Source organism: Nannizzia gypsea, genomic scaffold, assembly GCF_000150975.2.
Source record: "Nannizzia gypsea CBS 118893 supercont1.1 genomic scaffold, whole genome shotgun sequence".
In the NCBI taxonomy this organism is placed as follows: domain Eukaryota; kingdom Fungi; phylum Ascomycota; class Eurotiomycetes; order Onygenales; family Arthrodermataceae; genus Nannizzia; species Nannizzia gypsea.
The window spans coordinates 69,513-93,166 of NW_003345201.1; the positions used below are offsets into that span (position 1 = coordinate 69,513).

The window sequence follows — 23,654 nt, forward strand, 5'->3', positions numbered from 1 at the left end:
TGTGGGCAGGCTGTTTATCATTTATACTGCTCGTACTGTACGTCCAACAAGGGACCGAGCATATCGAAAAAGTCCTGCCCACCGGACCAACCAAGTTGATTGGGGCCCAACCCGGCAAAGTTGATCAATGGATCATTCTGAACTTGATCAATCAACCCCGATGCCGGGTTCATGGCATAATAAGCAGGCGTGCCCGCTGCTGTAGCAGATGAAGAGCCAGCCTGCCAATTGTCATACTCTGGGTCAGCGATAGAGTGGTCCTCCAGTCCCATTCGACCCATGGACAATTCATGATAGGAGCCAGGGCCACACACCATCATCTGATTGTTTGTATCACCTTCAAAAGATTGAGCATATTGACGATGTGAGACCAGAGTATTGGGAGTGATACTTCCGCTTGGTTGTTCACTTGCCGTCATTTGCACTACTCTGTTCCGCAAACTTGCGGCGAGAGCATGCAGCAACTCCCCAAATCTGTTGCTCAAGTGAACATCATCCACCACACATGTACATAGCGCGTCCGCTGTACGTTCAACGAGGCTCAACGATCCCGACGTCTCAAAGTCTTTGGCGCCGAGAGACGTGGCCTTAGCGAATGAAAGGATTTAGTGAGCGCCACGCAACACGACTACACTGGAGTACGACTAACCTTTAAACAAAACATAGCACCAGCAAGGATTCTCGAATAAGTTCGAATTGGAACATGCTTTAAATGATTATCTGGAAGCAAATCCTCGACAACCGTCTGGAGTATCGATTTTGCCGAGGCGATAACCTCCATAAAGTATTCTCTGTTGCCCTCGAAGGGTTCGAGCAAGCTGGCTTCAGGCATGGAGCCACCTTCGTGCATGACGTGGTAGTAGTTCTCGATGACAGCCTGTAGTGCAACGCTATGGATATATACCCGTACATATCCGAATTCGATCGTCAAGATGGATCTCATTTGCCTTGACACTGCGTCGAGGGGGATAACGAGGGCCCCATTAGCTCTGTATTTCAGTTAGACACTCGAGTTTTGAGGTGGAGGACTTACACTTGGCACGATCAAACTCCTTCTGCCATTCGCGTAGGAGCGGATTGAGTACACGAAGTACAGCCAGATACTCGCCGGTCTTGACGATTTCGCGAGTCCGCTCGCGGGAAGGAAATAAAAGCTCGTTGCCCCTCTTCATCAGTGAAGCAACGCCCACCCAACAGCGAATCGTGTCACCATGTTTTATACTGGTATCGTGGTGTGACACTGAGACAGAAGTCAAGTTTTTCCATCCTACATAGGATATCAGCCACTTTGTTCACGCATTAGCGCTGGATGTAAAACTTACCAAGGCGACCGGAAGTTTGCGTAAGATAGACCCAAAGCAAATGCTGGACAAGGTATGCTCTCTGGCTGGATGATGGGTTACTCCAGATATCTCTCCGAGATTCGCGAGCTCCTATGGTGGTGTTGTCATATTCGTCAAAAATACCGAGCTCAACAGCCAAAGCGAGGGCATTCCCTAGCATAGACCAACACATCCGATCCGATCTCCAGACAGGTTCGAGCCAATCGATGCGTATTCTCCCACCTATACCAGCCGTGCTCGCGATTGTTCTTCGAACATCGTCTTTCACAACGATGCTATCCCCGTCATCTCCAGCGGGTACATGTAAAGATCGCGGATGCCACTCGGACAATAAAAGTAGGGCTTCGCAGCTGCCGAGTGTCCTTAGGCTACCAAAGTTTGAGCCAGCCAGAGGATACTCATGCGTAGAAAGGTTTGAAGCTTCTGGAGGGGCGTCGTGGTTGTGTGTGCCACCAGTGAACTGCTCTTGGCCAAAGATCATGCGGGAGATCATCCCCTGGAGATGCTGCCAGAGGCGTTCATGGACCATGTAAGATCTAGAGATAGATCCAGGTCCTGATAGTTTCATGTATCGTGAGGCAAGCATGAGAATTGTCATGGCCAGGATGGGTTCCTCTTCGAGCAGCTCGGCATGCATGGAAGGATCCTGAAAGGAGGAGGATGCGATCGGAGTGAACGGAGCAAGGTATGTATGAAAGTAGTTTACGAGATCAAAGGCCTCTTCAGCAGTGATCAGTCCGGTACGGACGAAACGCAGGTTTGACCAAGGATGGAAATCGGGAGTGTTATCATGGAGGCTTGGAGCAGCAGATGGTCTGAGCTCCCTGGTAGGTGTCGGGCCCAGCCTCTGGGAGGTGACTCCCGGGATATGGTTGTGGTGCTGGTGACGGTCCGGCCTAGAGACCCGCTCACTATGTCTACCAGCTTCAAAGAGTAAATTTAGCGCATCGTGGGAAGTATATGCAGCATCCCTGAGCAGCTTCTCGGCTGTCTTATCGCCACGAGTGGACGGACGCGGGGTATCCTGGGAGAGGACATGTTGAAGGGAATGCTCGCGTTTGATGGCGGGCGGAATGGCAATGGGGCTGACTGAGTTTTCGCCGGCCTGGGTGACGAGCCCTGGAAGGGATGCTGGAGTCCCTGCAACGGCTATGGTCGACTCCTCCCATGGTCGGGTAGGGGTGATGCCAGTGGTAGTGGGAGTGGTGGTGATACCGGTGGTAGCGACTGAAGTGCCGGCAATGGGATCACCGGGCCCAGAGGGTGCAGGAGTGGGAGTAGAAGCGGTCTTCTTGCGACCTCGCGTAGCGGAGAAATGACATAGCTTTCGTTCCCGCCGACATCTCCCACAGGGGCCTTGGTGCGGTTGATCAACGGAGCCTAGGTCGCAACGCACCCTTCGCTCTCGACACGGAATACAGGCCTAATCAAGGGTTAGGTATGGCTTTCTATTGCTATCGGAAGTAGATGGAGGGTATGTGTATTGTCAATGTATCAGCCCGGAGGATGTACCTGGTATGCTCGCTTGTGGACTTTTCCGGTGGGAGCAGCGGTGGACATGGCAGAACTCCCGCCCACAGTACCATGGGCGGGCTGTTTGGAGGCCGTACGTTAACGCGGACAGTTGCAGTCGACGGGTAAAGGGTAGCCTGACGCTGGCGAAGGTAAGAAGAGATAAGTTGCGGGTGAAGCAGGCGTAAGGCAAGTTCGATGAAGTTGATTATGAAGTCGAAGTCGAAGTCGCTTTTTCTTCCGCTTTCTGCTTCTTTGGGCGGAAAAGCGCGCCAAGGCCGACGTTCAGCGATGGTCAGGTGATGCAAATTAAGACTTTTATTACATAATCGTGTTACATAAGCTGGAAGAGCAAACCGTTTAGAGCCAAAGAAAGAAGAAAAGGGGCAATATGGCAGACGGCGAAAGTAGGAGCAGATACAAGCACTTGCGAGGCTGACGAAAGTGCAGGGCGAGGAAGCGAGGGCAGCTTTGCACATCCCCTAGTCGCAGATATAAGCATGGGGTGCAGGAGGAAAGGGCGTTTTTTTCTTCTTCTCTCTTGATATCAAACCGAGTTAAACTAACTAACTTGTTCGCTAACTAAAAAGACTAAAAAAACATGATGAAGGTCGGCTGATGCTTGGTAGGCCAGCAGAGGCCGTTAACTGGTGACCGGCTGATAAGATGGGGTGCTTCGGAGCTTACGGAGAACGGAGGATACGGGAGAAGATGGAGAAGGTGCATATACGAGGCTTTAAGTCAGATTTGCTGCAACTATAAACAAGAAGTAAAACAAGGAAGAAAGGCGCATATGGGGTTTATGATAGGTGTCCAGAGGAACATATAATTCTATTTTCTTTCTTTTTTTCTCTTTTCATCTCAAAGAGCATGCATGGATGGATGCATATAACGACAAGTACGGAGTAACTAGGGGGTAAACTTGACTGTTAGAAGCCTTGGATGGATACACCTACTCCTCTCTCACTGGCAAGGCAGAGCAGCTCCCTCCCAACCGCAAGATCCATGATCCCCATGCCAACACACTTGAAAACGACGTTCGAGGAACACGAAGAAGCAAAGAGAGTGGAGGCAGGGGAGAGCTCGCCAATCTCGGTAAGCTGCTCAGGCCGCATCCCGGCATCGATGAGTTCGCCCGCCTCAGCGAGACAGGCTTGCCTGGAGTCAACGAGGACCGTCTGGCCCGAGAGCAACGTGTCCGTGTCAACTTCATGCATGTGCGGGCGGAACGAGCCTATCATGGAGACGAACCGCCGTTTCTTCTCCTGGGAGATTTCTCCTCCTCCGTCTTGCTGGCTATGAAGGTAGGAGTGAGGAAAGAGCGGCTCGGTTGATGGAGTACAGCAGAAGATGGCATCGGCTTCTGAGACGGCAGCACGTAGCCGGCCTTCGTACTTTGCTTCTTCTTCTGCTTCTTCTTCTTCTCGGGAGATGTAAACAAAAGAAACACCTGGATGGACAGCAGCAACGTCCCGCAGGCTGGCCCGCAGTCTGTCGAGCGCCCCACGGCCTCTGTTGATGATGGTGACGGAGGCGAGGCTGGGAGCAAGCAGCAGTCCCAGACGGATATGCCACTCGGCCTGCTTGCCGGCACCAAAAACGAGCAACTTATTTCCCTGGTCGCCCTGAGTCTGGGGAAACTGGAAAAGGTGAAACGGGATCATGGAAGCGAGTGCCGTGCGAAACGCGGTGATCATCTCGGCGTTGAGGACGCCCTCCAGCCGGCCACTCTGGGGGCAGAAGAGGGCTATGGCTCCCGCGGGGGGTCCTCCGGCGCCAGGCAGAGTGACTACCTTGATGCCCGTCGTCGTCGTCGTGTCGGACGCTGGCATAAACAGCGTCGTGCTGCCGTCTGCCGTCTGTATCGACTCCCGCATTGGCTGGTGGACGCTCCCGGCCTCGCTGTCATCGCTGGCGTTACTGGCCGAGTATGCTGCCAGACTACGCCAGAGTGCCTGCAGTAGACGGTGACACTCCTCCAGCGTCAGCTCCTGCAGCATCGGCGCCACGTCTGACTCTCGTAGAACCAGCATCTTCCTTGGCCCGTCGCTCTGTATTCTCACTTTCTCGCTCTCTTTATTGTCGCTCCTAAGGCTTCTTCTACCACCATGGACAGGTATCAACCGTCCGCTTCTCAGCCCGCTCTATGGCCTTCGCGTTTATTATTATTATTATCATTATTATTATTATTCCGTAATAATGTTTTATATCACGTACTTCCCCCTCCTTGGCGGAGAGTTGCTTAGTCATTCCTAACAGCTCCCGGGTGGAGTTGTCCCTTAGCCCGCGTCCTTCCGGTGTTAGCAGCGACTTTCCCGCCTCAAACAAGAAAACGAACCTGAAAAGAAGGAAATAACAGTCTTGGCGCGTCGCCTCGCTGCAAGAGAAGAAGAAAGCTAGTTAAGCAAAAAAGCAGAGAAGTGAGAAACGCCAGCATCATCAGCTTTTCAGTGACCTGTCCTGTCATTTCCTTCACATCCTCTCTCTCTCTCTCTAGTTCTTCTGCCACTTGCTCTCTACCCACATTCTCGCGAGACGGGAAACACAAATCAAAGAATAAGAACAACGCTGCTTCTCACCATGTCTTCATCGCTTCTCTCCCGCTCCGCTCGCCTGGGCCTGGCCCGTCAGCCGTTGGCCGGCAGCACCGTACGGTACAGAGCTCTGTCCAGCTTCAGAGCACCCACCATCGCCAACGAACCCAACGTGAGAACTCAATTGACCCGAGATATAAGCTTATTGCGAGCTGATCAAAGCTGACTGTGGACGGCAATCTCTAGCATCATTACGCCAAAGGCTCGGAGCAGAGACAGGGGCTGCAGGCAGCCCTGCAGTCGCTCAAGGCCTCCCTCCCCGTCCAGGTTCCCTACCACTTCAAAGATGTAAGTTAGTAGGGATGCACGATAGACGTCTCATCACATTTCTCATACTCTAAGAGGAGAATGGCAACAGGCTAACAAAGGATAGTCATCATCTGCCACTGCCGATATCCAGCGAAACCCCTCCGCTCACGCTGAAACTGTCGCCAAATACTTCAACGCCACCGAGGCCGACGTCTCACGCATGATCGAGGATGCGCTCAAGGCCAAACCAGCCTGGGAGAGCCTTCCCTTCGCCGATCGGGCTTCTGTTTTCCTCAAGGCCGCTGACCTAGTGGCAGGGAAATACCGCTACGAGATCATGGCTGCCACCATGTTGGGCCAGGGCAAGAACGCATGGCAGGCCGAGATCGACGCCGCTGCAGAGCTGGCTGACTTCCTCCGCTTCAACGTCCAGTATGCGGAGGAGCTGTATGCTCAACAGCCAGAGCACCATGCACCAGGTGTGTGGAACCGCAGCGAGTATCGCCCTCTCGAAGGTTTTGTATATGCCATTTCACCTTTCAACTTCACTGCCATTGGAGGTAACCTGGCCGGTGCACCTGCACTGATGGGCAACGTTGTCCTGTGGAAACCCAGCCCACACGCAGTCTATGCCAACTACCTGACCTATAAGATCCTGCTCGAGGCTGGTCTGCCCAAGGATGTGATCCAGTTTGTCCCCGGAGACGCTCAGATGGTAACCAAAGTCGCTCTCGCCCACCGTGACTTTGCCGGCCTGCATTACACTGGCAGTACCGCCGTCTTCCGCGAGCTATATGGCAAGATTGGCCAGGGAATTGCTGCAGGCACCTACCGCAGCTATCCCCGCGTCGTAGGTGAGACTGGCGGCAAGAACTTCCATCTCATTCATAACTCTGCCGATATCCACAGTGCTGCTATTAACACCGTCCGGGGTGCGTTTGAGTTCCAGGGACAAAAGTGTAGTGCTACCTCTCGCGCCTACGTACCGCAGAGCCGCTGGACTGAATTCCGTGACATCCTGGTCCGCGAGACGGAGAAGCTGAAGATGGGCCCACCAGAGGAGTTTGCAAACTTCATTGGCCCCGTTATCCATGAGGCCTCCTTCGACAAGCTGGCCGGCGTCATTGACGCAGCTAAGCAGGACTCCAGTGTCAAGCTGCTGGCTGGCGGCAAGCACGACAAGAAGCAGGGATACTACGTGCAGCCGACCGTGCTGCAGGTGAGCGATGCCGAGCACGAGCTAATGAAGAAGGAGTTCTTTGGCCCTGTGCTGGCCGTGTATGTCTACGACGATGCTGCGGGCGAGAGCGCTTTTAAGGAGATGTGCAGTCTAATCGACCGAACGACTGACTATGGACTGACAGGCGCCGTGTTTGCGCAGGATCGCAACGTTCTCCGATTGGCCGAAGACGCGCTGCGCCACTCGGCCGGTAACTTCTATCTCAACGTCAAGAGCACCGGCGCAGTGGTCGGGCAACAGGCCTTTGGCGGTGCGCGGGCGAGCGGCACCAACGACAAGGCTGGCAGCGCCAACCTGCTCACCCGCTTCGTCAACATCCGCTCCATCAAAGAGGACTTCCTCGGCTGCTCGGAGGTTGAGTACCCCAGCAACAAATAGACTAACCCTCCCCTCACTTGTCTCCTCCATCTCCCTCGCCCGTCTCACTCGCCATCATCTGTCTCTCTCTTCATGTTTGCCTGTTTGTGTTTGTTGGTTTGTCCGACATCGGCCTGCCCTGCCAAGCTGGTCCAGGCCCTAAAAAACAAAGGGAGAAAACTCTGCCCTGCCCCGTGACCTATCCCGTGACCCCTGCCGAGGATCCGCTTTCGGGCAGTTAGGGCTTAAGAAGCCCTCCCCTTCTTCTCTTTTCTGGTTCTTCCCGGCGTTTTTATCGCCCTTCTGCTATTCTCCCATTGGCTGGATCAGCCAGCTTCACTCATCACCAAAGCTCCCTTGTCTAACCTTGTATGTACTAGTACGAACCCTATTAAGCTAGAAAAAAAGGCTAAAAGCTTGCTGGAACTTTCTTATCTCAATTAAACTACTAAAGTTACGCGAACCCTGAAAAGGAAAGCCTGTCGAGGACCAAGATAACCTGCTCATGCTTAGTAATAGAGATAAGACGTGGTAGAAGATCTTGCATGCCGAGATCCGTGCGACGCTTATTTCCATCTCTCGCCCTATCGGCCGTCTGCCACGCAAGGGAGAGCTGCATCATCAAACAAAAAGAAAGAAAAATGAAAAAAAAAAAAAAAAAAAAATGAAGAGCGAGAGGTGATGAGGAAAAAAAAGCAGTCCAGGCCTCCGCGCAGGGCCAAGCCAAGACTAGAGGGCTTGGTTGTGCCTTTGTGTCTTGCTTCATCCCCCGCGAATCTGCCTAGTTCCTTCCAGGGAGCCAACGTGGCCGTCTCTCGGTGTTATCTCGCTCTCCCGTGGGCCTTTTTGACTAAGAGGGCCCAGCCAGCCACTTGGATAGTCCGTTCGCATTATTCATGCTTAGGCACGCTTCCTGCGTGAAGGTCCTCTACGGAGAACTAGGTAGTTCCTCCTTTGCTTAGCGATGGCACGGAGTTCCGGGGAAGTGATGACGCTGCTGACCGCGCCCTCCTCTCTTATCCACCCAGAACTGTCACCTGAATAGCTCAAATTTTTCTTCCTCGCTTTCTCACCATCTCGTTCTTTCGCTCTCTCTCAGCACTGCCATGGGTTTAGCAGCAGCACTCCGAATGAACCGGCTGAGAAGACACAAAGGAGTTACTTAAAAAAATTGCTTGAATGATCATCGATCGGTCGTTCCTTGGCTGTGTGATACTCCCTTCACGTCGCTGGGCCGCATTATTAGGACGGCCCCTTGTATTCTCTTTATTGAGTGGTGCTGCAGAAGACCTGGCGTCCTGGCCAAGAGATAAGCTTGAACAGCAGCAGCAAGCCCTACTCCATACAAGTAACAGTACTCCATAGTAGTAGTAGCAAGAAGAAACTAGCAGAAGCAAGCATATACGGAGCACATAAGGAAACGCAATTGATTTTAAGTAATCAAGGAAGGAAAAAAAAGGATAGGAAAAAGGGAGATTATAAAGTTGGCGCCAAAAAGGGGAAAGGAGAAGAACAAAAAAAAAAGAAAAAGCTAGGAAGAAGGGGGCGAAGTTGGGTCATGTGAGGGCGGAAGCGCCAGGAAAGTCTCGGAAACGGCCGCTTAGTGACTCTCGGCATAGGGCCTTCTTCACTCTCTTTCCGCCAGTAGCAGCAGCTTCGCCCTTTAGCCCTTTTCTGCCTTTCCTCCGTCTCGCCGTCACACTCTACCTCCGCCGTCCCGCTTGGACGGGCACACCGTCAAGTCACACTTATATATTTTCCTCCTTCCCTCTCTCTCCCCCCTTCTTCACCTTCTTCCTCTCTTCATTCTCTCTAACCAAACTAGACCATTATCAACAAAAAAGAGACAAGCCACACTGCAGATACCATCATAGAGTGAAATGGCCTCTCGTGTACCATCTTACATTCGCACCACCGCCAAAGCAGCGTCTGCCATCAGACGTGTTCCCATCACCAACACCGTTCAGAATGCCTCCTCCCTGAAGCTCCGGCCCATTCATATCCCTACGGAGAACCAGGGTCCGCTGGGCCATCGGCCAGCATGGGGCACCGGTGCTGAGGTGCCTCAGACGGTCGTACCTGTAGTTGGGGGTGGTAGTGCTGCTGAAGATGTCGTTGGGCATCAAATACCACAGCAGCAACCACAGAGAGCGCTTGATAGGCTACCAAACAGGGATCTCCTCCGCAGCATCGCCATCCAGAGTGCCATGTCCCGTCCCTTTCTTATGGATATTGCCTCTAGTCTTCTTAAATCGAATCTCAAGGTTATTACGGGCAACCCGGTTTTGAGCTACCTTCTTGACAACATCTTCTATGCCCAGTTCTGTGCTGGTCGTAACGAGTCTGAGGTCAGACAGACCGTCTCAGGTCTCAAGGCCATGGGATATCGGGGTGCAATCCTCTCTTACGCTAAGGAGGTCGACACCCACCATAATACCGACCAGACCGGCACCCCAGCCGAGATGGAGGCCCTTCACCACACACAGGTCGCTCAGTGGCTTGACGGCACCCTCAAGACCATCCAGTACTCCAGCTCCGGTGACCTGATTGCTATCAAGTACTCTGGCGCAGGACAGGGGGCTGTTCAACTGCTGGAGCAGGGGGCAGACGTCGACCCCGTTCTCGCTGACGCTCTTGAGCAGATCTGCATCCAGGCCAAGCAGAATAATGTCAGGGTCTGTGTCGATGCGGAGCACTACTCTCAGAAGAAGAGCATCGACGCCTGGACGATGAATCTCATGCAGAGATACAACAAGGACGGCGAGACCGTCATCTACAACACATATCAAATGTGAGTTCTTGGTAGTCTTTTTTAACATTCTCTTGGAGCCAGGGCTAATCCATGTGTTAGGTACCTCAAGGATTCTCCAGCTACCCTAGCCATGCATCTGCAGCGAGCCAAGGAAGAAGGATTCACCCTCGGTGTGAAGCTTGTTCGAGGCGCATACATCAACTCTGACCCTCGCCATGTCATCTTTGACACCAAGGAGCAGACCGACAACGCCTTTGATGAGGCCGCTCATATGCTGGCCACCCAGCACGTTGAAGACCACTCCGCTCCCAAGATCAGCATGGTCCTCGCCAGCCACAACAAAGAGAGTACCAGCAAGATCCGCGCTCTACGCCAGGAGCAGATCCGCCATGGCCTCCCTCTTGCTGATGTCGTCTACTCCCAGCTCATGGGAATGGCTGATGAACTTTCAATGAGCATCACTCAATCCACTAGTGAGGTCGATGAGGACGCCCAGGTGTACAAGTACGTCGTCTGGGGTTCTACTGAGGAGTGTGTGATGTACCTTCTTCGTCGCGCAGAGGAGAACCGCGATGCGATCGATCGCTCAACAGCCAGCCAGTCTGCCCTCTGGCAGGAACTTCGAAGCAGGCTCGCCCTCTAATCACCGTAACGACACGATCATCCCTTTTGTCATGCCTCTCTCATTCCCCTTTACTTTCATTTGATGATGCACTCAACGCCATTAGGCCAAGTGTAGGACGCGCAAAGCGATCCAGAGAGTTATCCGAACTCTCTTTTCCATTTACCTTTCGTTTGTATAATTCTGCATTTTCGTCGCTTTCTCTGTTTCTTCAGCGTTCTGTATGGCGTTCTGGGTAATTTCTCTGGCGATATATCCTTGTTTCTTCTGGGAGCATGCGAGCATCTGGGTCTTTTCACGACGAAAAAACATGGGGATTGTTTTCATAGTTTATCACCTTCTTCAGCATGATAGACTGAAGGGTTCGCATGTTTTAATAGACGTATAAGTCTTAGATTAATCAACATCATTCTCAAGTTTAATCACTTATCTTTGTTCGAGCGTTGTCTTCGAGTTTTTGACGTCGCTTTTTTGGAGTCGCCAGCGGCCCCTCAACCTTGGCACGTAAAATAGTTAATCCGTCACAGTCAAACAGTGCAAACATCTGGCCAAAACGGCCCAATGAAGAGTGAACCAAAAAAAAAAAAAGGTAAAAAGTAAAATAAAATGAAAAAAAAAAAAGTTCAAGAAAACTGCAATTCAGCATTCAACAGCCATCCACCCCTACAAGGGCACATACCGGGCCAAAGAAACTGTCAAGTCTTGTCAAGCAGCGCCCTGCTAGCGGTGTGTTTGATAAGGGAGAAAACTGTTACTACCAATCATGGCAACCATACCCCTTCAAGGTGGGAGAGATAATGGCAGATAAGCAAAACAACCCCGCCCATCACAGAGATGCTAACTGCTATCTATGTAGCCGCTCTATTGATATGGCATACATATCGAGCACATATTCTGGCTGTTTTACTGCTCATATTCCTCGTTATAGTCAAGTTATCCAGTCAGTGCAAGCGATTGGAAAGCCAATCGATAGCGGAGAAGCGGAATCCTCAAACGACAACCGTTGCTGATGTACCAACACAGCCAGAGAGCAAAAAGCTTGCAAAGTCTATTCCGTTGAGAAGTGAAGCAAAATATGAACCAAAGAGACTCCGTGGCTCGAAGGCGCCGAAGGCGCCGAAGGGAGGTGCAAATACCACAGCTGAGGCTATCTCTGCAATTCGGCCCATGTTCTTCTTTACCTCATTGACGGGTTCCACAGAGAAAAGCGCTCGAGCTGCATTTGAGCGTGTGAAATCAAAGCTGCAAGCAGCTCCACAGAATATCCAGTGCAAGGTCCTGGATCCTGAACTACTTGATTTATCCTACGTCGACTTTGATGACTACTTTGTGACGGCACCAAAACCACCAGCATCAGAGCCTGGAACATCGTATCTATATTGCATAATACTACCGAGCTATGATATTGACAGCATTATCAACAACTTTCTCAACCATTTGGATGAAACTCACAATGATTTCCGCATCGATACATCGCCATTGTCCGGTCTGACGGGTTACTCTGTTTTTGGGTTCGGTGACAAGGAAGGATGGCCAACCATGGAAGAAGGATTTTGCTCTCAGGCAGTAACTGCTGATAAATGGCTAGCCAAACTGACAGGGAAACGACGAGCATATCCGCTTGGGCTTGGGGACGTGAACAGTGACGGAGGCCTCGCACTGCAGGAGTGGTGTGATGGAATCGTTTCGGTACTCAACGACATATGCGAGAACGGTGGCGGATTGGGCGAAGGCGTTCCGGGTAGCGGTGACCCTTTAGAAAGCGACGAGGAAGATGCCGAGGAAGACTATCAGTCATCCCGAAATCTTAGCCGTCCACGGAGGCTGAAAGCTAAAGGCTCACAGATTACCGACCTTGAAGATATCAAATTCAAACCCGAGGATCTGCTTGATGATGAACCCATTGATTTCACCACTTATTCTATCACAAAAAGGCCACCACCCTCTAGCAAGGAGATGGTGCCGTCGACATCTCCAACATATGCTGCGTTGACAAAACAAGGATACACCATTGTCGGATCCCACTCTGGTGTTAAAATCTGCCGGTGGACAAAATCAGCTCTGCGAGGACGCGGCTCCTGTTACAAAAACTCCTTCTATGGCATTAAATCCCATCTTTGCATGGAATCCACGCCCTCCCTTTCATGTAGTAACAAATGCATATTCTGTTGGCGACATGGAACAAATCCAGTTGGAACCACCTGGCGCTGGAAAGTTGATCCTCCTGAACTCATTTTCAGTGGAGTTAAGGAGGGACATTACAAGAAAATCAAGATGTTACGCGGCGTTCCCGGGGTTAGGGCTGAGCGTTTCGCGGAAGCCATGAGGATCAGGCATTGTGCTCTGAGCCTGGTTGGTGAACCGATTTTCTACCCCCATATCAACGAGTTGCTCTCTCTTCTCCATAAAGAGCACATTTCGAGCTTCTTGGTCTGCAATGCGCAGCATCCTGACGAATTGGCTGCCCTTCAGAGGGTGACCCAGCTTTATGTATCAATTGATGCCAGCAATCGCGAAAGCCTCCGCAAAATCGATCGCCCTTTACATCGGGACTTTTGGGAACGCCTCCAACGTTGCCTTGGCATAATCCGAGAGAAGAGAGATGTTCATAGGACTGTATATCGACTTACTCTCGTCAAAGGATTCAACATTGAAGACGAAGTGGAAGGCTACGCTGACCTCGTCGAGAAAGGCCTGCCATGCTTTATTGAAATCAAAGGTGTGACTTACTGTGGAACGAGCTCTAGCTCCAACGCAGGCTTAACAATGCAGAATGTCCCCTTCTATCACGAAATTGTTGCATTTGTAGTTGCACTTAATGAGGAATTAGCGCGGCGTGGCCTTTCATATGGAATATCTGCCGAGCATGCTCATAGTTGCTGTGTCCTGCTTGCATCCAACCGTTTCCTGGTAGATGGTAAATGGCATACAAGGATCAATTATGAACGCTTCTTTGAACTGCTTGAACGCGAAAAGCGCACTGGTGAATCATTTACACCGGAGGATTACATGCGGGAGACAGAGGAGTGGGCCTTGTGGGGGAACGGCGGCTTCGACCCAAATGACCAAAGAGTGCACACTAAGGGGAAGAACAAGGGTAAGATAGGCGTGCCACCGCCGTCAGGAAAAGTGGTACTGGCTAGTACCGCCTGAGAAACGTGGAGTCAAGCTACGAAGTAGTTGAGTCGGACTCAGTCTCCCATGACTGGGAAAGCTAACTTGGTTTGGGAGGCCACAGAGCCATCTGATCTTCCGGAATACCTCTAGGCAGCTCTAGCCCGCCAAATTGCAAACCTATGACACTTCGATGCTTCATAGTTAGTTACTAGGAATGCGAGAGGCTAAATGCCTTGGGCCCTTAAACCAAGCTGTCGCCTGCTTAGCCAATGAAAGCAATGGTCTTAAAGCTTGCCCTCGGACATAAACCCACATAACCGCCGCACTGTCTTCTCAAAGCTTCCAATAATTCAAAGTGAATGGATGCAACCTCTATACTGCGTACTTACACGCACAACCTTCAATATGACTGATCAATGAATTACTCCGTACATGTCAAATAGACAAAAATATAGGAAGGTAGCAAGTTCAATTTTCCGATCCTTCCCAATGGTCGCGCACTCTACAGATGTTCTACTCTTCAGCAGGAAACAGCCGAGGCTCTTCAAGTGAGACTGGATAACTAAGAGACTTTTGTTACTTACTGTTCCCGCCGTCTCCTTTCTTCGGACCAAATGTCGTCCGTCAAAAAACGAGTGAAGAAAGTCAAAATACGAGCTCGTATTCGGGATCCGGCACAGCTTTTCTTGACTCAGCCGAGGTCCAGAGCCTTTACAACGTCATACCTTCAACTTGCCGGGCCTTGGATAGCCAAAGGAAGTGACAGGAGCAACTCCACTAGGGCGAACGAGCTATCCACTTGGGCTATTTCAGTTGTATCGTATCACTTTATGTTAACCATCAGACTTTTTACCCCGTCGGCTCACCCGACAATGATCATTCCGCCAGTGACCATCGCTTTCATAAAAGCGTCCGTCCCACCTCCTAGAAACCAATGTTTTCCACAGCCACAGGAAGGAATACTGAATGAATTCGATATCATCGAATGGTGCTTATTCACACGCGCGGTGCTTTCTTTTATACCGGCTACCACCTGAAGGACTCGACACTTGAACAACAATAGGAAGGTATGGCTGATGCCATGGAGGGAGAGAAGTCGATGCCGACAAAGATCCCTCACTGGAGACAAGTAACTGATCCAGGCGCTGTCACACCAGAGATCGTTAATTATCCATACCCAGGGTCTGGGACAGAAGAGGACCCTTATCTTGTACAATGGATCCCAAACGACCCCCGAAATCCGATGAACTATTCTGCCGTCAAAAAATGGTCGATCACCTTCGTTGTTGCAATCGCTACACTTGCTGTTGCCTTAATATCGTCTGCGTATACTGGAGGAGCAATTGAGATTGCTCAAGAATTTCATGCCGACGCGGAAATTATCACACTGGGTGTCTCCTTATTCGTCCTTGGTTTTGCAATCGGCCCGCTGATATGGGCTCCCATGAGCGAGCTATTTGGCCGACAGCTGTTATTCTTCGGCACATACCTTGCTTTGACAGCCTTTAATGCCGGGGCAGCTGGTAGCCCTAACATGGCAACGTTGCTTGTTCTCCGATTCTTTGCTGGTTCTTTTGGTTCATCCCCCTTGACTAATGCTGGGGGTGTAATTGCGGATATGTTTCCGGCTTCACATCGTGGATTGGCCATGGGCATATTCGCCATAGCCCCTTTTTTGGGCCCAGTGCTGGGCCCAGTTATAGGAGGATTTCTTGGAGAGTCAGCAGGATGGAGATGGGTCGAAGGATTCTTGGCCATATTCTCTGGAGTTGTCTGGATTATTGGTTCAATTTTCCTTCCAGAGACCTATCCCCCGGTGCTCCTTCGCAAGAGGGCTCAGCGACTCTCTACACTTACTGGAAAGGTATACACGAGCAGAATGGATGTTGAACAAGGAAAATTATCCATTGGACAAGCTTTTAAGACTGCACTCATGCGACCCTGGATTCTTTTATTCCGCGAACCTATCGTCTTGTTGCTATCAACATATATGGCAATTGTCTATGGAACGCTTTACATGCTCTTTTCAGCATTTCCGGTCGTTTATCAGCAACACAGGGGTTGGAGCCCAGGAATCGGAGGGCTTGCATTCTTGGGAGTCCTTGGCGGAATCCTCGCCGCTATGGTTGTCAACCTTCTAGATAACAAAAGATATACAAAAGTTTCGAAGGAACACAACGGCTTCGCACCCCCTGAAGAACGGCTGCCGGTTGCGATTATTGGGGGAATTGCTATTCCGATTGGGCTCTTCTGGTTCGCCTGGACTAACGGACCCCAGATACATTGGATTGTATCAATCATAGCGTCGGCCCCGTTTGGCTTTGGCATGGTCCTCGTTTTCTTGAGTCTAATGAATTACCTCATAGACGCATATACCATATATGCTGCATCGGTCCTTGCCGCTAATTCTGTACTTCGATCTCTGTTTGGCGCAGCGTTCCCGTTATTTACCCGATATATGTACCAAAACCTTGGAATCCACTGGGCCTCAACTATTCCCGCCTTCCTGGCCCTGGCTTGTGTTCCGTTTCCTTTCTTGTTCTACAGATACGGCGCAAGCATTCGAAAACGCTGCAAATTTGCCGGGGAGGCGGATGCATTTATGCAAAAGCTTATGCAGGCAAACTCAGCGCATCTTGAGAGTGATTCAGTGGTATCGGAGGCTGGCCCTTTGTCGAGAAGAAGCAGCCTAGAAGTACGAGAGATAGCAGGTGCTGGGATCGACAGAGTACAATCCGCTCGATCTGGTCTCACGCGTACTCGTACAGCTGCAACCATCGAGTATGAAGGGAACCCCTACGATATTGACCGTGTAAATACCGGTCTTTCCCGCGTTAGCACGACAAAATCCCACCGACGTTAAGTTGTCTGTTATTACTTAGTATATTTAAATAAGCTCTTATAGACGGATGTATTGTTAATTATTCTCCATAAAATATATCGAAGAGTAAAATATACACTCATCGATAGTATAAAAATTCCCTTCTGTGGTTTAAAAAAATATGATGCGTAATATACCAAGTATGAGGCATGGAATTAATAGCATTAAGCAGATGCTTTATCGAAAACCTCAGGGGCAAAATACACAAGTATTAGTACCAAAGACGGTATTCTACCCATCAAGTTATTTAAACTGCGGGAAGAGGGCCTGTTACACCGGGCTTTTTATCTGAAACATAAAGCATTCCTCGCCCATCCAGGCAGGTGGCGGTAAAAAATACAATGAGCGGAGAAACATCCCAGAGCAGCGACTGGAGCCTGGAAGGCTTCTTGGAGTAATAAAGCTGGTAGTTTGTACAAACTGCCCAAAAGGGACCCCATCTATTAAGCTGAACTTCTACCTTCATTATTCCTCGTTCTACTCTAACCCTTGGCAGTATCCATTATGGCAGTACCTAACCAGTTTGTATAATCTGACAGAGTGAGATCTACCAAATAGCTCAAAGTAAGATGAGCTTGTATCTTCAAGAACATTGTGAAGTGTAATTTCATGGGCGAGTCCACTTCCCCTAACTTTGGCACAGAACTGTAAATATTGGATAACCAAGCCAGAAAGGGATGTAATTATGCTCAACGAACCGTGTGGTGGTGAAACTCATTTTCAGGGGGTCAGAATTGCCCTTATCATTTTCTGTTGGACCACAGGGGACAGATAGGCCCAATGCCCCAAGGTATCCTTGGGTAATGGCAATGAGTGTGAGTCGTAGCTAATTGGGTATTCCTAAAGGTCCATATCTTAGTAAGTTGATAAAATATGAATAAAATATCAAAATAGAAATTCAAAGGTTCGGATAGCTACCAGTTCAGCCCATAGGTGCCTGGGCCATATTTCTCACAAAAGCCGCGCCCCTGGTCCATCACAATTGTCCCGAGGTCAAAATTTTCCGCGGAATAGGCCCGTAAACAAGCCTGCCTGCAAATCACAGTGACTTGGTCATAGTTTAACTTCAGTTGTCCCGCAAAGCATTTCTCAAAATGTTCCATGCTAGGTGACGTCATTAGACGACTTTGCTGTCGCGACAGTTTTCTAGCATCTTAATTTCCTCATTCCGGTGCCTGAATATGGTTAGGAATATCTTGTCAGTAGGTATAGGGGAGAACAGGAGTAATGGAGGGTAATACTTGACATAGTCTGGGGTAAACATGGCAGCTTCAAAGTCAGCTTGAGAATAACGTGCTTTCATTTCTTCAATCGTCATTAGATTGTTTTCCTCACCACCATTGGTGGTGTCGTTAATCTGCATCGATGACATAGCTACTGGTTGTTAGATAGAGGCGGAGAAGAAATAAAAATTAAAATTAAAGCCAACGAGGACACAAGCCCTATAACTAGTTATCATGTTAAGGATGGATGTGTCGAGTCGTTAGAATAATGTTGCGTACGTCACACGTTCACGTAGTTAAGTGAACTGAAAAAACCGTTAGCTAGTTAAGTCTAACAATTAACTACGCACTGTAACTACCTGATAATGTACCTAGGTAGGTAGTTAGTTAACTTAGTTACTCTACAAAAATTAACAAAAGAAAGCTAGTTAAGAGTAAAATAGAAACCACAGCAAAAGTTGCTGGCACTCGATCTTCACTGGTCTGCAAGTATATATCAGGCGAGAGGTAGGTCATCCCTGACCAAGCTTAATCAATAACTACCGTTCCAGAAAAACAGAATCTCTAAATGACTCTATTGCTAGAGGATTGAAACTTTCGTTTCCGGGAGCCATCTTTGAATAGCTCCCTAAGTGCGGCATAAATTCGTCCGGTTCTCGAGCTAGTTCCCCGGTTGTTGAATTAATTGGGCTCATAAACGCAAAGGAGCTGTCTGCGCCTTGAAATATAGTGCTGTCGAAACATGAATCAGCGTTTTCTTGAACCTCCGAGTTTGTGTATTTATATCCGCCTGTGGGAGGTGAAAGAAGTTCTGACACTGGATAAGTATTTGTTGAGCCGTCCGCGGTCGGCTTCTGTCGTTTGTACTGTGCCCTCCTGATATTTACCACATCTGTGACAATATGTGACAATCGGTATAGCCGGCGATTGTACGATGCTTCCGCCCGGCGGTCAGTAATGGCCTTTAGCATCTCAACATACTCTTGTAGCATATCAATGTCTGACTTTGACCCTCGGCCGCAGAGAATAGATGATAGTACTTCATAAAGATAGAGTGGTGGGAGAGACGCGAGGAAACTATACCATGCTCAAACGGTTAGTTTAAACCCTAGTTAAAGGAGTATAAAGAGGACAAAAGCGTATACTGACAATGGGAAAACAGCATGATTTCCTTGGTCTGGGGAGGAATTCCAGAGGCAAATCAAATATCTCATGCATAGTTTCGCAACTTCTTGACCTCGTTGAAACATGCCATCTGGATGATTCTTATGTGGCCAAATAAGCAGCAGCTGGACACAAAGGTATCTGATGGCAAGTTGGAGATTTGAAGCAGAGCTTTTAGGAACCTTCTGCAATTTGTCGAACTCAATTCCCGAGTCAGCCAGCCAGCTTTGAAGTCTTGACAAAATCATGGTTGCGAAATCCCGAACTTGGTCTTCGTTCTTTTCTTTAGCTTGGTTAGCATATATCTCTAAATAGACAGTCTCCTCAATCCTGGCCAGTTCGGTCTTCGCAAGGAGGCAGCATACTGCACTGCTTTCAGAGGTCGCCAGAAATGGGTCGAAATGCATATCGGTGGCTGGTATGTTTGGAGAGGAGCCTGCTGTCCAGGAAACTGCCTTGTCAAGAACGTATAGGCAGTATGAGATATTACGTCTCTCCTCCATATCTTCGTTGGTGAGATCGCCTCGAAAAGAGTGCCATTGGTGAATACCGATTGACTTTGCACATTGAACGGCAAGAGCAAATAAAGTCTCAGATAGGCCTTTGGAGAGGTGCTCTTGCGCCACTATGTACTTCACGTTGTCAGAAAAGGTGCATTGTATCTTTATAGTGTAGCCGTGGACAGGCGGGCACTGTACAGGGACATACCATGGATAAGAGTGCCTGAACATTGATTAAGCGAGATGAGATGAGTTGGTCAAGATTATTTAAGGAGCGTTTTGCGTTTGTCAAAAAGCCTTCAACAATGTCGGAGTCGATTGATGAAGACTTGCGTGCCTGCTTGGTTTGCAGTGACTCCCGTCGGTTTGAGCATAATGAGTCCGCTGACATGGCCATAAGAACTAGATTGTTACAGCAAATTATAGAAGCAAGATCTTGGTCGGGTACTGCAGACTGTCGCAGAGTAGCAGCCATTCTAGTGAACTTTTCTTTTGTCCAGATTGGGAAATGATGATTCGTTGTTGCAAAGTATGGCTCAACCATAGCATCCAGAATGGCGAATGGAGGAGCTGTAGGTGGAGAATTTCCCTTGGTAGGTCCGTCGTCTTGCTGATCAACTAGAAGGCTAACCTTGCGTTGTGCTTGCAAGACGCCCTCCTTCAAGGTGTGGCTCTCGATATCAGGGATGTCAGAGATTTCATCCTTGATGTTGAGCATTAGCGATTCAAGAGCTGTAGGACCAAAGAATCTTCTATCATTATCTGGGCCCAAATGGTGACGGCCAAGCGGCACCGTAAATACCGGTACTTTTGCAGGATCTGCAGATTGTTGAGGAGATAGCTGGGGCGTAGTCCTTGATGGGCTGACTGGGTATCTTGAGGAGGGAGGCACGACAACCAATGACCCCTCGAAAAGCCGTTTTAAAGATCTTTGTGTGTCCGCTATTGAAGCCTTTAAAAGAAATCACTAAGATATAGTATACAGATGTTTATTGGACTGCAAACAGCTCACCTCTAAGCTTTGAAGACGACTGCCCATCCCTAAGATAGTATGACTCCTATTAACTGTAAGCTGGAGATATCCATGCGGGAAGAAGTGGCGAAGTACGTACAGGAGGGTTGTTTGATTACACCTTTTGCCTTGACCAGACCACTCGCACTGCAAACCGAGACGGTTACAGTTTCTGCAGGACGGCTTTTCCCTACTACAGCGGATCTTTCTGGCCCGGCACTGGTCGCACACTGATAGAATTAGTTAACTTGTTGATCAACTGCATCTCCAGGTTGGCTGTCTTACCTGTATATTCATCTCTGCCAGATTCGTTAGCCATTGCCCCAGGCTTGTAAAACAAAGTGATTGTTGGCCTCGCGAAAATCTAGTTAGTTGTGCTAAAGAAGAGGTCGAATTGTGGGAAAAACGTAGTTATAGGTGGGATATCGCTCTAGCTGCGCTAGGGTCCACCATTCATGTTATGCTCCTGCAGGATGAGATGTATGTTATTGTTACGGCGTACAAACCCTACGCATTCCCATAAACATGGTATGGTGCGAGTATGCATACCCGGGGTTACTCTTCTGCAACTCCTGAACAGGGAGCCCTTGACGCTAGATGTGCGAGATTAGCCCCTCGAGAGCATCTCTGATCACATGGCAGTAGCGTTGTATAACTCGCCCAACAGGTAGTCAATAAGTCTTCTAGCCTATTTCCATGTAGGAAATGTAAAGTGTATGGGCTGCAATGTTAAGCTGTACAGAGTGGAAGGTCAAATGTAGTATCTGTACTGTGTAGTGTAGCAATACGGGTGTTAGGGTGTTAGTGTGATCGCCCCCTGTAGTTGGGTCCACTTGCGGATGCATTGATTATAAAGGCGGCCTTCTAGGATATATCAATGACTGGCATGTTCGACTCGGGAGATACTGTACCGATCAATAACTAATGCGGATGGAATCCTGGATACTTCCGGCCCAATCGCCCTCGTCGGTGTTTGCAATTGGATGTCGAGCTGCAGTATCCGGCCCCATAGCCTACTTACGGGTTAAGATCGGCAGTAGGGGCGGGGGTGGTAGAGCTTTCCACAGATATTATCAGGGACTAGAATGCGGGACACGAGCGGAGGATGCTGGAGGAGAACGGCTGAGGCACTCTATGCATTAGAAAGGAGGGGAAACATGGGGTTGGGGCGGAGTACATCCTCCGCAAAGAGTGACTAAAGGCTGGGAAGCTTGCATGACATCCGGTGATTAGCCCTCGAATGTCCGACAATCGGCAATACGTATGAGAGACAAGGAGCAACAAGCCAACAGAAGGAACCCGTAGAGCCCATTTTGAATGTGTTGACAAACTAAGCATAGAGTTGACTAGTTCGCCAGTTAAGCATTTTGCCGGCCTCGTGTCTTCTCCGCGAGATTTAGTTTCTCGGGAGCGGGACCCGGGCGGCGATCGCCCCGATTGGGCCCGCAGTTCTTGCGTCTGTCCCACCAAACAAATAGTTAACCAAGCTCTTGACAGCTCTTGACGGCAGGCTAGACGGATAGTTAGCTTTTTACTCATAGACTGCTCTTTAGAACTTTGGTAACTAGAGCCTCGGAGAAAGCTTCCACTGACCTCGAAACATCTCAGGGTGGAATGAAAGGATGAAACCAGACCAAGATCTTTTTGGTAAAGTACGTGTGTATTCTATGAACTGGTCACCGACGGGGCAGCCTGGATGTGCCAAGTAACTAGTTAACTAGCTGGTTAGTTACACGGAGTACCTGCTAACACACTCTGCAGACGGTTTTCGTCACTGGTGGCTCTGGCGGGCTAGGAAAAGCGATTTCCAACGCAGTTGCTTCACGGGGTTTGGGAGCTCTCTAAACCAGAAATACACTGATTATATACTGACTTGCAGCCTAAGGTGCACATGTCACGATATTTGCGAGACGGCCCGGTCCTCTTAAGGATGCAAAGAACGAGATAATCGGGAATTGTGCGGACGCTAGTAAGCAAGAGATAAATGCGGTGGTTGTTGATATGGCCGATGCCTCTGCAGTCTGTTGCCCTACAGACCGGTGTTCCGGCATAGTTTTGCTCTGACTAGATGACAGGTTTCAGAAGCATTCAGATCTCAGCCTCGAATAGCAGATTTTCTGTATTGTTCAGCGGGCGGAAATCACGCTGAGAACGGTTTTTTTATTGATCTAAAGCCCGCACAGCTCGATTCTTGCATGAAGAACAATTATTATTCGACCGCTTATGCTGCAAAGGCTATGTTGGATATTTGGGTTGAGAATGACAAGGTTCCGATGGCCGTCAATGGAACACAGCAAAAACTCTGCCTGAATACCAGGAAGATCATCTTCATAAACAGTGCTGCGGCGTTTTTGGGGTTGCCCGGGAGTGTCGCCTATACCCGTAAGCTCACCATTCCATATTGATTCATCTTTATTATCTCCACTCACATCATTGCGTTTGAAGCCGCAAAAAGTGCCGTTCGAGCACTAGCAGACACCCTCCGTTTCGAAGTCCTCCGCCACAACTCTCCAACTACCACTTACACGATTCACATCGCCTTCCCAGCTGACTTCATCTCCCCCGGGTTCGTCCTTGAACAAGATACCAAACCTGACCTCACCAAACGCATACAAGGAACGAACGTACCCACCTTCTCAGAGCTAGAGAAGAAATTCCCCTCCTCTGAAAAGGTCGCCCTTGGTATTATCGCGCGGGTGGACAAAGGTGATTTCATCATCTGCGAGGATTCGTTAGCTGCGAGTTTTTTGTTTACGAATATGACTGGGCTAAGTCCAAAGAGGGGGCTCGGGATTGTGGATTCGTTAATGAGTGTTGTGATGGGATGGTTTGTTGTGCCAATTCTGAGGAGGAAATGGGAGAGCATGTGTCGGGAAGATAGCAGCCATGAGTAAGGATAAAGTAAGACATAGCAACTCTTGATATCCTTCTTATCTAGAAGAGAGAATTCCCATTTTGTGAGGATATAGAAATCTTCAAGATCTTTAAACAATGGACCCGGTCCCTAGGCACTGCACTTTGCATCAAAAGTTTGTTTTGAATATTTCCCAGCAATAAATTCCACGACATACAATATTGCCTTTCTCTC

The 23,654-nt window shown here is 49.4% G+C and overlaps 9 protein-coding genes across 9 annotated transcripts; 5 read left to right on the forward strand and 4 right to left on the reverse strand.

Moving 5' to 3' along the window:
• Nucleotides 1-17: 17 nt before the first annotated feature.
• On the reverse strand, nucleotides 18-2,903 carry MGYG_00028 (hypothetical protein; the record flags this gene model as incomplete). The annotated part of the gene is made up of 5 exons (XM_003175888.1): nucleotides 18-587; nucleotides 650-954; nucleotides 1,034-1,267; nucleotides 1,323-2,766; nucleotides 2,856-2,903. The coding sequence occupies 5 exons, from the start codon at nucleotides 2,901-2,903 to the stop codon at nucleotides 18-20; spliced, it is 2,601 nt and encodes an 866-aa protein (XP_003175936.1).
• Nucleotides 2,904-3,784: 881 nt separating this feature from the next.
• Nucleotides 3,785-4,888, reverse strand: MGYG_00029 (ornithine cyclodeaminase/mu-crystallin family protein; the record flags this gene model as incomplete). The annotated part of the gene is made up of 1 exon (XM_003175889.1): nucleotides 3,785-4,888. One exon carries the CDS (start codon nucleotides 4,886-4,888, stop codon nucleotides 3,785-3,787), a length of 1,104 nt encoding a protein of 367 aa, XP_003175937.1.
• A 547-nt stretch (nucleotides 4,889-5,435) lies between these two features.
• MGYG_00030 (delta-1-pyrroline-5-carboxylate dehydrogenase) lies at nucleotides 5,436-7,316 on the forward strand (the record flags this gene model as incomplete). Its single annotated transcript, XM_003175890.1, has 3 exons — nucleotides 5,436-5,561; nucleotides 5,636-5,737; nucleotides 5,823-7,316. The coding sequence occupies 3 exons, from the start codon at nucleotides 5,436-5,438 to the stop codon at nucleotides 7,314-7,316; spliced, it is 1,722 nt and encodes a 573-aa protein (XP_003175938.1).
• Nucleotides 7,317-9,175: 1,859 nt separating this feature from the next.
• Nucleotides 9,176-10,690, forward strand: MGYG_00031 (carbapenem antibiotics biosynthesis protein carD; the record flags this gene model as incomplete). Its single annotated transcript, XM_003175891.1, has 2 exons — nucleotides 9,176-10,086; nucleotides 10,147-10,690. The coding sequence occupies 2 exons, from the start codon at nucleotides 9,176-9,178 to the stop codon at nucleotides 10,688-10,690; spliced, it is 1,455 nt and encodes a 484-aa protein (XP_003175939.1).
• A 742-nt stretch (nucleotides 10,691-11,432) lies between these two features.
• On the forward strand, nucleotides 11,433-13,822 carry MGYG_00032 (tRNA wybutosine-synthesizing protein 1; the record flags this gene model as incomplete). Its single annotated transcript, XM_003175892.1, has 2 exons — nucleotides 11,433-11,454; nucleotides 11,526-13,822. 2 exons carry the CDS (start codon nucleotides 11,433-11,435, stop codon nucleotides 13,820-13,822), a joined length of 2,319 nt encoding a protein of 772 aa, XP_003175940.1.
• Nucleotides 13,823-14,855: 1,033 nt separating this feature from the next.
• Nucleotides 14,856-16,649, forward strand: MGYG_00033 (polyamine transporter 3; the record flags this gene model as incomplete). The annotated part of the gene is made up of 1 exon (XM_003175893.1): nucleotides 14,856-16,649. The coding sequence occupies one exon, from the start codon at nucleotides 14,856-14,858 to the stop codon at nucleotides 16,647-16,649; it is 1,794 nt and encodes a 597-aa protein (XP_003175941.1).
• A 1,135-nt stretch (nucleotides 16,650-17,784) lies between these two features.
• On the reverse strand, nucleotides 17,785-18,039 carry MGYG_08879 (hypothetical protein; the record flags this gene model as incomplete). The annotated part of the gene is made up of 1 exon (XM_003175894.1): nucleotides 17,785-18,039. The coding sequence occupies one exon, from the start codon at nucleotides 18,037-18,039 to the stop codon at nucleotides 17,785-17,787; it is 255 nt and encodes an 84-aa protein (XP_003175942.1).
• A 390-nt stretch (nucleotides 18,040-18,429) lies between these two features.
• On the reverse strand, nucleotides 18,430-20,863 carry MGYG_00034 (hypothetical protein; the record flags this gene model as incomplete). Its single annotated transcript, XM_003175895.1, has 6 exons — nucleotides 18,430-18,967; nucleotides 19,040-19,686; nucleotides 19,763-20,496; nucleotides 20,567-20,612; nucleotides 20,686-20,796; nucleotides 20,852-20,863. The coding sequence occupies 6 exons, from the start codon at nucleotides 20,861-20,863 to the stop codon at nucleotides 18,430-18,432; spliced, it is 2,088 nt and encodes a 695-aa protein (XP_003175943.1).
• A 1,325-nt stretch (nucleotides 20,864-22,188) lies between these two features.
• On the forward strand, nucleotides 22,189-23,460 carry MGYG_00035 (short chain dehydrogenase/reductase family oxidoreductase; the record flags this gene model as incomplete). Its single annotated transcript, XM_003175896.1, has 5 exons — nucleotides 22,189-22,218; nucleotides 22,328-22,394; nucleotides 22,452-22,585; nucleotides 22,642-22,948; nucleotides 23,012-23,460. The coding sequence occupies 5 exons, from the start codon at nucleotides 22,189-22,191 to the stop codon at nucleotides 23,458-23,460; spliced, it is 987 nt and encodes a 328-aa protein (XP_003175944.1).
• Between the last annotated feature and the right edge of the window lie 194 nt (nucleotides 23,461-23,654).